At 35.8% G+C, this 13,053-nt stretch overlaps 1 protein-coding gene across 1 annotated transcript in view; it reads left to right on the forward strand.

Moving 5' to 3' along the window:
- Positions 1,161 to 13,053, forward strand: part of LOC109851446 (deSI-like protein At4g17486) — a 25,589-nt gene continuing 13,696 nt past the window's right edge. The window contains exons 1-3 of the mRNA XM_020421573.1: positions 1,161 to 1,486; positions 2,455 to 2,660; positions 10,713 to 11,000. Coding sequence (XP_020277162.1) covers positions 2,459 to 2,660; positions 10,713 to 11,000 — 490 coding nt within the window. The 5' untranslated portion in view covers positions 1,161 to 1,486; positions 2,455 to 2,458. The remainder of the gene's footprint in view (positions 1,487 to 2,454; positions 2,661 to 10,712; positions 11,001 to 13,053) is intronic.

Below are 13,053 nucleotides of genomic sequence, written 5' to 3' on the forward strand. Positions count from 1 at the left end.
TTTAATGGAAAACTGATCACATCCATGCTACACCAAAATCGGATTCCCATCTAACCAACCACACATCATCAAAACTTTGGCATTATAAAAGATACATATTTACGATAGTTATGTGACCGGTAATACTAATGGCACACTAAAGATTTACATAATCTTGAATTATTAGATTTACGGGTTTGCACGCTAATTCAAATGTCAATCTAAATTTGATGTACAATCAATGTCATAGACTAGATATCGTGAAAAATCATGATAACTATATTACTCTGTTCTACACCATTTCTACATTACAAAACAGAGAAATATATGTCTCATTGATGAGTCACCAATTTTAAAAAAACTTGAAGAGAATAGATCATATAGAGCTATCAGTGAAATCTTGTTATTTATTAGTAATGGCTAAACTGTACTTAAATGCCTCACATTTTCATTAACATTACACTTAATCGACCTTTATTTTAAAATTGAGCCAATAAATATCCTAAAATATTTAAATATTGCATATATATGCCCTAAAGTTTCAAAATGTTGAATTTTAGTGTCCTCTTGTTTACCCAACGTTGCACGTAAATACACTCGGTTTGTAATGTACTTTACTTAAACACCCTAAAGTTTCTAAAAGCTACACATTAGTACTTTTGTTATATGGTTCTTGGATATGTAGAGAAACTGGATTATTTTTAACTTTCGGGGTATTTATCTGCAACATTTAAATATTTAAGATACTTATTTGCTCGGTTCTAAAATACATGTTATTTAAGTGTGAAGTTGTCGAAGCTATAACGCATTCAAGTACAATTTAGCCATTAGTAATTGATCTAACGCTATCGAGATCTGAGATCAACATCACCCCCAGTTAGATCACAAAACACCCATGAGTCATAACAGCTAATCAACCTTAATTCTTGTGACCCCACTTTCAATTCAACAATTGGAAAGGTGGAAAATAATAATAGTAGTAATAATAATGTTATCATCCTTTCGATTTCGTCTATAACAACTAAACCTTGAAGGTGAAATAATTGCATCTAGCTCAAACCAAACTCCATCAATTGCAAGAACATTCATTCATTAACTAATTAATTAAAGAGCAAGGGGGCCACCTGAAAACTGTGGAGAAAATAATAGAAAGCGCGCTTTTTGAGACCCCTTGTCTGCTCTTTTCCTACGAAAGGGGAGGAGAGAGAGGGAGGGAGAAATTGAGATTACTAAAAGCCAAAGCTTTGATCTTTCATCATCAAAGAGAAAAGGAGAGAGAGAGAGAGAGAGCGGGGGAAATAAAAGAAGAGGAGATAAGAGAGAGAAATGAACAGGGCTCTCTCCTTCTCTCTCTTCCTTCTCTCTCCTCGTCTTCATATCTTGAGCGAATCTCTTTTCCCCATCTCCTTGTCGCTTTCTGTTTTCTAGTTTTCTTCTCCCAATCTGGAGGGAAAAAATGGCGGTTTTGGGCAGTTGATGTGGTTTTCTGGATCTTCTTCCATCTTGGGTGAGTGGGTTTCTTTCAGTTGTTGTGTTTTTTTTTGGCAATGATAGGTTTTTCCTGGATCTTCACCTAAATCTGGGCTTTTTTTTCCGGGTTGGATCCTTGTTTTCTTTACCTTTCTTGGAAATGTAGGTAGATTTTGGTGTGGGTTTGGATGTGATCTTGCCAATGCGGCAACTTTTCTCCTTAGGTTCACATTATAGGACAACTGAGATTTCGTTTTGTATATTTTCTCCTTCAATTTCGGCTTATGGATGCTTGTCATTATGGAATCTAGATCTGGTTGATATATTTTGATCTGAAAATGGAAATTAAGGGGCTTATTTGTTGCTAGTCCATTTTTGGTTAGATTTCAAGAACTGGGTTCCCAATTCATTGTTTTGTAGATTTGTTGTATTATTTGAATATGTTGATGATTTTACACCCCTTTTTGGGGACAACATCTCCTCAAGTGCAGTGTTAATTGTGTGTAATTTGAGTCTTTTATATTTGCCTGAAATTGATTGAAAAACAAGGGTAAATTGATCCAGGCATTTGATGGGAAGTTTTCGCTCCCAAATTGGGACACTTTGGGCAAAATTTTGTAATTATGATATTGTTAATTGTTCAATAGTTTTGATAGTTTGCTGTGGATCTCACAAAGAAGTTTCTTTTTAGAAACAGTTTTCGGTATATGGGAAAGGGCATTGTTTTGTTTACTTTCTTCTATTATTATATTGTTCCCATGGTCTCGGACTTTTTCTGTTACATTATTCCTGTTTGCGTATGTTAGTTTTATGTTGTTTTTAGTAACTTGTATGTTTTCCATTTTTCGCTGGAATTGTTGTTCTGTTGTAATGGCGTATATATTGTTTGTTTGTATATTACTGTGACGTTTTGAACTTATTCAGTGTATTTAAATTGGTTGTGTAACACTATTATATTCATTATCTGTGAGAGATTTTGACTTTGATTTTTTCCCCCTTCACAAGGACCATGAAGTCAGGGACGAAGAAAGGGTGCATGCCTTTTCACTTGAGTAGAAAATCTTCTGCGCGGTTTTGTATGTTCCAGAAAATCCGTGCGGCCAGCAAAACTGCAGGCGATGCACCAGTTTACCTTAATGTGTATGACTTGACACCCATGAATGGTTACGTTTACTGGGCAGGACTTGGGATATTTCACTCAGGAATTGAAGGTAATTTTGTTACAGATTTAAGATTACTTTTATAGAAAAACATGCAGGTGTAGAGTTATTCCATTGTATGAACTGCTGAATATCAATTGAAGATTTATCAATATATGAAAGAAACATCAAATTGTTTGTAATGAAGATGTAGCGTAGGAATTCAGATGAACAATTGAAACCATGGATCAGACAAATCCCAGATATTCAAATGGAATATATCTAGTTACATACTTAGTTCAAGCATTATTTTTTCTGGAAAGTTGCTATCTGAAATTTACTTCTTAACTAAAGAATGGCAGTCATCAGCAATGCTCTTAGCTCCTTTAAAAGACAATCTCATAGCCTTTGGATGTGTCAGCAATGTTCGTAGATTCCTTCCCTCTACACACAATTCTGAGATAGCAGCTTATTTTTTTTAATGAGCTACCAAGAGATGATGGTGGTCAGGCCCACACATCCCATGTGACTAGTAGGGCGGGCTCACAACTTATCCATCTCTTGTTAGTTCATCTAGCAAAATGAGTCGCCACCGCATACACATTTTTTCTACATGTGTGAGCTTGCATGTGCGTGCTTGTGTGTGTGACACTTGTACTTTAATTACAAAACTTTCCTAATTCATTCAGGGCATACTGCAAAATATGTGAGATTTTGTATTTGTTTAAAAGTTAGTGAAACAAGTCATCATCAAAATATATCTAGCGAGCCTTTTTTGTTCCTCCAATTCTCTACCATTCCCCTCTTTCGTTTGTCATTCTGTTTTGTTTTCTGTTTTGTTTTGTTTTTCCCCCTTCCTGGTCATCATCAAAGTGATATATTTCATCATGTAGCTGTAATTTTAATCAAACTAATACGTTTATGCCAAAATTAAAAGTGTATAATGTATATTAAAACAACATCTTTTTCGTCAGGTTTGGGGTATGTATGTGATATTTATATATAAGTATATAATATAATATATATTATATATACTATATATATTATTATAATATATATATTATATATATATATATATGTATTATATATATATATTATTTACTATCAGAGGTAATACACAGTTCTAAGTACCATGTGGGTCTTGATAACTTGGTGACAGTTGCCTGCAGAAATGTGATCCTATGATTTGGAGTAAGGACCAGTTTGTTTGGGTGAAAGATGGTCTTAGTCTATTATCAAGTTAAATGGAAAACTTCGAGTCCAGTCATTCGACATTTATGTTGTCTTTTGTTTTGAAGGATCTTCTGCATCTTTAATATAATTTCATCTCAAGGAGCCAATTTCTGAACTTAGTATAGAATTTTCAACCTTTGATATGCACTTAAAAAAAAAACTCTTTTCCACTTAGTAGCAGAACCCACTAACAAAATTAAAGTTTGTGGCAATACCGAGCAAGAACTTGCCTGGAAGTCACCCATCGTAAAGTTATTCTGGACACTTTTAAGAGTTTGTAGTACTTCCTTTCTGAGACATACTAACTAGTAATCCTTGAGTACACAGGCGCTACTATATGCTGGAGTCCCTTCTAGGTCACATTTTCATTGGGACTATTCTACCTCTGACATGTCATTCCAATTATAGCTTGCTGGCTAACTGCTAACTATACTACACTGTTTATATGACTTCATGCTGCTATTAATATCGTAAGGTGTTCATAACCAATTTCAAGGTGACGTATAGAGCTCACACTTTTTTGTCATTCACTTGAGGATAAAGTAGTACTAATACCAAAAGAGTAATACAGTTAGCAGTACTTACAGTTTTGCTCCCAGGAGGTATAAATTAATTTCTCCTCTTAAGACCCATTTTCTATTGTTTGTCTCCTAGTGTGGAGGAACTTAAGTAATACTAAATGTAAAAATTGTAGCATATGACAATTTGACTTTTATAGATATTTGGTTGATAAATAATTTCAATTTATGCAAGAATAGTTACAAATTGTTGCGTGTCGACTCAAACTCCAAGTTAGATCCGAGTTTGAAGACTAGGCCTTGTCTTAGTAATTTTCTAGGATGCCAAGTTGACTTGGTGGCAAGTCAGGAGTGTTTTTAAATAAGACATTCTATTCTATTTTTAGAAGAGGGAGAGAGATATTCTTATAATCAGAGGGTTTAATAGAGAAGGTGTAACCGGTTTCAAGGGTATTGTAAGAGAGGACTTTGCAGTATTTGTCCGTGTAAAAGATTATAATTTGTTGATGATAGCGGATTGTTTTTGATCTTGTGGTTTTTTTCTGTTGAGGATTTTCCACGTTAAATCTTGTCTATGATTCTATTTGTTGTGTTTGGTAGTTTTCGAGGTTTATGCGACATCTAAAAATTCCAACAAGTGGTATCAGAGCGAGGTTCGACGGTTTGCGATCGACAACACTGATCAGCATTGGCAAGTGAGAACTTCCAGGAGACTGTCGGAGATTGATCAGAGGTGCGAGTAGTTGTGATCGCGAGGAGTTGTGAGTTCTCTGATTGTGAGAAAGAAGAGAGGAGGCACATGACCAAAACTCCCGTGAGAGAAGGTATGAATCTGTTCACGTGAATTTGAAAAAAAGAGAGGGCGATATTATTCATGAAGAAAGGGATCAAATAGTGGGTGATCTGATCTAGTGTTTACTTCTTTTTGGTGTTTGGTGTTCTGTCAATCTAATAGGCGAGATTGATTTGCCAGCCAATTAGTGATTTGAAGGCGAATTTTAATAATCCAAGAGTCGTTTCTAGGTTTTTCCGATGTGTTGAATTTATTTTTGACATATGTTCTGCCAAATTCAACTATTACAGTTACTGATTTGAATTTAGTTGTGGTTAGAGGGTGATGACATCTTTGGGTCCAAAGTTCGATATTTTGTGTAATACCCCAACCCTTGAGAGGGTGATGTGATTAGTATTGATAGATTTGATTGAAATACTCATACCACCAAGATGCATCTTTTTTTCGGGAACCCAACACTTAGAAACTTTAAAGTTAAGCATGCTTGGTCTGGAGAAATTCTAGGATAGGTAACCCCCTGGGAAGTTTTTCAGGGAACACGTGAGTGAGGACAAAACGTGCTGAAAAGACATGTGGTGGTTTGTGAGGTCAGTCCATCAGATCTAATAGCGTACCGACTCCGGGATTCCGGGGCGAGGCGTTACAAATGGTATCAGAGCAAAGCCAACCGGAGTTATGAGAACTAAGTGCTATGCGGCGCAAAGTGCTACGTCAAGAGGGCGAGAGCCACCTCTTGAGGCCGTAGGAGCCACCTCTAGAATCTCACACTGATGGTACGGTCTTGGATGATATGGTAGGAGCCACCTCTAGAATCTCACACTGATGGTACGGTCTTGGATGATATGATTTGGCGCAACGAGGACGTTGCGAGTTTAAGTGGGGGAGTTTGTAATACCCCAACCCTTGAGAGGGTGATGTGATTAGTATTGATAGATTTGATTGGAATACTCATACCACCAAGATGCATCTTCTTTTCGGGAACTCAACTCTTAGAAACTCCAAAGTTAAGCGTGCTTGGTCTGGAGAAATTCTAGGATGGGTGACCCCCTGGGAAGTTTTCCAGGAAACGGGTGAGTGAGGACAAAATGTGCTGAAAAGACACGTGGTGGTTTGTGAGGTCAGTCCATCAGATCTAATAACGTACCGACTCCGGGATTCCGGGACGGGGCGTTACATTTTGCTATTCAATGATAAGACGAATTTTATAGTATGACAATGTATGGTTCAAGATCTTCTAGTGCAACAAGGTATTGATCAAGTTTTGGAGGAGAAAAACCTTAAAGAGATGAAGGATGATGAATAGAGTTCCATACAAAAGAAGACGGTCAACACAATTTGTTTGACACTCATCCCTGAGATCAAGTACAAAATTATGCAGGAGACCACACCAAAGGGGTTGTGAGATCACAGTCGATGACTAACCGATTATATTTGAGAATGAAGCTTTATTCATTAAAGATAGAAGAAAATAGTACTATTCAAGATCACGTCAATACTTTTAAATTTTTAATCATCTAATTTCCCAATTTATGAATATGAATGTGGAGATTATAGAAGAAGAGCAGACCCTACACCTACTACCTTTCCTATTGAAAATCGTACAAGACGTTGGTTCAAACGATAATTGTGGGGAAGCAGTCTTTACAATTTGATGATGTGACAACACTCTTATAAGAGAATGAAAGAATAATGGCAAAGGAGAGCGCATCTAGTGATGGTGAGAATATACTATCTTTTGAAGGTTCTAATTGAGGGAGTAAGGCGAGATATGACAGTTATCGAGGAAGGTCAAAATCTCGGGCCCGAGACAACAGTATAATGGAGTGCTACTATTGCAGAGAGAAAGGTAATATTCAATTTAGATGTTCCTAAATGCGAGATAATTTGAAGAATATTAGACAGTTGAAGCTTCATGAAAATGGGAAGAATGAGGACTCTTCAGCAATTGTGTGAGATGAAGATGTGGTATTGATGACGAAGAGTATCGATACTGATGCGAGATGCGAGTAACACTTGGGTGTTAAATTCTACAGTCTATATGCATGTTTGCAACAAGAAATAATGAAGACAGATGAGGAATTTGGTGACGTGATCGTTGGCAACAACGAAGATAAATGTTGAAGGCATTAGGAGTGCTTGCCTTAAGCTTCACACTGAGAAGGTCAGAATTTTTTGTCATATGAGATATGTGTCATAATGTGATTGCTAATTTAATCTTGTTGGATGAGATGACATCACGTGGATACAAGTAGATGGGTGAAGGAGACTAGTGCAAAGTGTATAGAGAGGATGATTTGATTTTGCGAGGAAGAATAGCAACTATATTTGTTATTTAGATGGGTATTCTATTAATGGTATAGGTGACTCTTTTTAGACTTTTGTTCACAAGGGAGGGGTGAAGAACAAGAAGAAGAGAGTGAGTTTTTCTAAAACCACTGAGATACTTAGAAATTTTTTATCGAGAGAGGATATATTGGGTGCTAATTCAAACTCTAAATTGGATCACAGTTTGAAGACTAGGCCCAATTCCAATAATTTTCTTGGAGGCCAAGTTAACTTTGTGAGTAAGTCAATGGTGTCTTTAAATAAAACATTCTATCCTAGGATTTTTTAGAAGAGGAGATACAATAGTTTTATGATCAAAGGGTTTGACAGAGGATGTAACTAGGTTTAAGGGTACTAAGAGTGTTTTGCAGTCTTTATTTATATAAAAAATTGTAATTTAGTGGTGATAGTGTACTGTTTTCGATCCCGTGGTTTTTCCTTATTTATGGTTTTCCATGTTAAATCTTGTGTGTGATTCTATTTACTGTGTTTGGTAGTTTTTGAAGTTTTTACAAGATCTAAAAATCCCAACACAGACACATTTATTGTCTTGTCTGGATAATTAGGAACTGAACTGAACTGATATAGGAACTCACTGCAACTGAAAGAGTGGTGTAACTTGAGGAGGATAATTTCTTCCTTCTTTCTTAGGTATACCCAAATAGGTTATTAAGACTAGTTTTATCCATGTCATCTTTCACTTCAGATTTTGGTTGGGCCTTCATAACATGAACCATATATTTCTTCTACTATTTTTAGTATTTGGATTCAACTAAGAAGAACAAAAAAGGCATTAGATAGCTGCATTATGATATACTAAAATTTGTAGGCTATAAGCTAACGAGCAGGCAGGAGGTTAAGATACAGGTGGTGGTTCCTACTGTACCATGAAGGCAAGCACCATGAAGGCAAGCAAGCATAACTTATTCTACACTATGGGTTTTAAGATATATTGTACAATAACACTAAATGTGATATCCAATGTTCCTGGACCCAATTGTAGTTCTCAGCAGGATTTGAATCACTGATTAAATCTGAGTTCTACAGTCTAGGTTCCCATGACACGTCGTCTGGATAGGGTCAACACGTCCGTAGCCGACACTTCTTAGACACTTCATGAATGTGCATACATTTATTCACACATGTACTCAATTATATAATGCATATTTTTGTTTAAAACACTTGTCATCCACTTCCTGCAACAAGCTTGACCCACAACTCAGACATTGGTCAGGTACATTTCATCCCATACACAGTTCAGAAGCATGACTTTAAAGAGGCATTTATGAATCTAGTTAAAAAAGAGCAGTTTCCTAGTGTATAATCCACTTAATAAATGAAGCATAAAAATATTATAGAAATCTTAGTTTTCATGACATCTAAATAAAAAACAAAATCGATCCCATGTAAATAACTAATTTCAATGTGCATATATATAGTTGTGTCCCCATATTCTATCTTTTATAAATTTACCATGTCCCGTATTCGCAACCAGATCCACACCCACTCATGCCCGTGTAACATAGCCTACAACACACCTGGTCATGGTGCACGTTAGCCATGATTTGTCCCATAGAAGTAGGGAACATAGGACACCATAGCAAACCACGACCGAGGTTCAATTGTCATGAATTCGTGGTGGAACATTCACCGACTCCGACGACCTAATTTATATTTCAAAGTTGTTAACATTTTGAACAAAAATTAGCTCTTTTTCCAAAGAATTAAAAAAACGTGAGAAATCAAGCAAATGAAGTATGCATACCTTGATTGCAACATATGATTTTCAAGGTTCTTTTACCATTACTAAAATCAATTAGCATATTTCTTAAATTTGACTCTTGCAAACCACGAGTCTTACAGTTAAGAACCGAACCTAAAACATATCTTAGTGTACCATATAAGCCTACCCTTCTCGTACCCGATTCCTATTGAGTGGCGTAACATGCTCCCGTAGCTGTCCCGTGAACCAGAATAAATTGAGTTCCATGCAGATAATGTCTTGCAAGGGCTTTTATTCCTTCGGCCATTGGATTCTTGGACTCTATTGTTGATCCTCTTGGTGCATAAACTCATCAAACTGTGATGAATCAACTTCATGGTGGGATTCTTGGACTGTATTGTTGATCCTCTTGCTGCATAAACTCATCAAACTGTGATGAATCAACTTCATGGTGCTGTCTGTGAAATGAACATTTTAATGAAATTATTGGGTTATTTTTAATCTTTGATAATAATACCCAGAGCAGTTAATTATATAAAAAATGTTGGCGCTCAACTATCAACAATATTAAAGAAATTGTAACCAATTTTGAAGTAATTTATATGTTCAACTTACATGGAGGCTACATTGCAACATGTTGATCCTCCTCACTAGACAGACAGACATACAGTCTGCTTGATTATTGCAAAGCAATGTAATCCATGTGTCCAAAGCTGTCCAACAACAAAACCGTAAAATTGGGCAAGAGGAGACTGTTATACATAGTTGCTTATTTAATGTGTATATTTACGTAAAAAAAGCATCAAGATAATCAATCAGTTTATAAGTTAATAAAATTAGTGTAGGACTTGGATAATATTGTGGTGATAATCTTGATAAGATGGCTGGATATTCTATTTGAGTGTCTTGAAGTGTCTGAGCTTCGGATACATGAAGAAAACTAAATAAGTGTCATGCAATCGTTTAGCTTTCATATTTTTTTTGGACAACAGGATGCTTGTCTCACATCCAGGTGCAGTGCATCAAAGGAGGTAACTTGTTTAAATAAATACAAAACTCTTCGCTTCCCTAGTTGCCATTCACATCATGATACTTCAGTATAACTGTAAAATGCATGCTAAGCTATCCTTTGACCGCGGGTGGCGGGGTGGGGTGGGGTGGGGTGGGGGGTGGCAAGGCCTAGATTAGATACAAATTTGTAGGAAATAATAAATCAATACGACGAAGCATTGTGTTTAATATGTTATTAAAAGAACATTGGGGTTTATCAACTTACAAAGTCCTTAATGACCTATGTTAATCTGTTATTGAATTCTCTTTGATAATTATGCGCCAAAAGGGCCATGGAATAGAGCAAATTTGCATCATTTGAACAACTCTTGACTGGATACAATCATTTATGCCAGCTGATTTTGAGTTTTCTCTTCTTCAGCTTTCTTCACTCCTTGGTAACTAACAAACTGATAGTTGTGTTGTAGAACTCTTTGTTTACTTTTTTGCAGCATTTTAATATTTGATGTATGTGCTCACAGTTCATGGTGTGGAGTATGCATTTGGGGCACATGACTATCCGACAAGTGGGGTGTTTGAGGTGGAGCCTCGACAGTGTCCAGGCTTCAGGTTTAGGAAATCAATATACATGGGCACAACATGCTTAGATCCTATGCAGGTTAGAGAATTTATGGAGCTTAACTCTGTAAACTACAATGGTGATACCTACCATTTGATTGGAAAGAACTGCAACCACTTCTGCAAGGACATATGTTATAAATTGACTGGCAACTTAATTCCAAAATGGGTGAATCGACTTGCAAGAATAGGTACATTTGTTTTTATTTGCATCATATGTTGCTTCTTTGTGTTGATAATCGTAGATCTTTTCTGATAGATAGCATATACTTTTATTATTTTCAATTCCTGGTTCACTAGATTTGACACATGCTCCTGCTAGCATGTCTAAAATTTGTACAGATATCACCCAAAGACCAACCAATCTCACGTTTAAAAGAATTTATTATTTGACATCAGTCTACAGAAAAACTAAGTCAGAGATTAATGTTTTCTGACCATTTTGTACAAACTGTTCAGAAATACTTTTGCTGGGCAATTTTATTTCATCCTCAGCATTCCAATCTTCTTATGCCATCTCTACCAAGGATGCTTTGTGTTATAGCCTCAAACAGGAAAAACATCCATTTAATTTTCATATCATGCTCTTTTCCAGCTTCATGCTGTTCTCTGTTTTTGACATTCTTTAGTCACTCAACATTTTGAAACTCAATTAAAACAAACCTCTGGAAGAAAGTAAGGAGAGGCAAAAAATAATATTTTTTCCCCATAAAATTGAAACGAATTAGGACTAACTATTATCCTGTAGAAATCATTGTGAAGTTCATTGAACTAACAAGAGGAAGGAAAAGATTGATATCATATGCATGATCGACAAATTATAACAAGGAAACTTAAAAGATTTGGTATGAACTATGTTCCATTAGGCACATAAAGCAAGTTAAAAGATCTGGTATAAACTACAAACGTGAAGATTTTGGGGCCTTATATAAGAATAGGATAGAATTTAGGGTTTAATACGATAAAAACCCTTCAAAACATCTTTTGGGTACTTATTTCAAATAATCTAAGTTCTGGGTACTAGACCATGAAAACCCAGTCATACACAGATTTGATGCCGTCAAAATGGATATGGATAGAGGATATGTATATGCTATGAGGAAAATGAGTCTGACTAAAAAAAGTGTATACTTTAAGCCATGAAACATAACAACTGTATGAACATTGGCGAATCTCACAAATCAGAACTTATCAATGTGTGAGGCATACACTCACCTGTGGAGTTGGACCCAGATTTATCAAAAATTCCTCTTCAGTCTCCCAATCTAAGACCACTATAATTTTAGCTATTAGATCTCCAATATATCCAAATATTTTTATGCATACCTAACTTTTTTACTCGTTTATGCATCCATATCCAATGTAAATTATACAGATGCTGATATATCAGCTAATTATTTGAATATCTATATGCAATAGCAACAAAAGAAGATAATCAAATTGATCAAAAGGAACATTGTAAAGTTGAAGCACTAGAGAAGACCTAATATGTTGTGTTGATATGTTTAAACTTGAGTAGTATGTTGAATGGAGACACTTGGATACTTGAGAGCGAGAGGCTTTTTGGCATCTTAGAAATATGATGACAGTTATGAATGATAAATTTAAAGACTCTTTGATTTAATGCATGCAAATTGTTGATTGAAAATTGTGTAGGGTTTGCATGTCAAGTGAAACTATTATATTTACTATCTAACTTTGAAAGTCCCTGAATAATTAGGGACCTGCCCTACTCATTGCATTTAGGCTTACAAAAATGATTGATCGCTTTCACACATTTTGATGACTCTAGTGTCTGGGATTTAGAAGTTATTTTCTACAGTTGATGAGATCTATGATCACTGCCTAACTAGGTTGTAGTGGAGTCTGTGTTAAGATCCTAAGTTGCTTTCTGAAGAGCGATAGAAATGTTATTGAAAATTCCAGACCTGCCAGTGGGAATATTGACTGAACCTTTAATTGAAGAAAGACATTCATCTAAGACCAATTGTGTTGGTTTTGGGTGTCTATTGACTGAACCTTTAATTGAAGAAAGACATTCATCTAACTAGGTTGTAGTGGAGTCTGTGTTAAGATCCTAAGTTGCTTTCTGAAGAGTGATAGAAATGTTATTGAAAATTCCAGACCTGCCAGTGGGAATATTGACTGAACCTTTAATTGAAGAAAGACATTCATCTAAGACCAATTGTGTTGGTTTTGGGTGTCTAGACCGAAACTTGGGAACAAATCAACAAACATCAGACC

This window comes from Asparagus officinalis, chromosome 8, assembly GCF_001876935.1.
Source record: "Asparagus officinalis chromosome 8, Aspof.V1, whole genome shotgun sequence".
NCBI lineage: Eukaryota > Viridiplantae > Streptophyta > Magnoliopsida > Asparagales > Asparagaceae > Asparagus > Asparagus officinalis.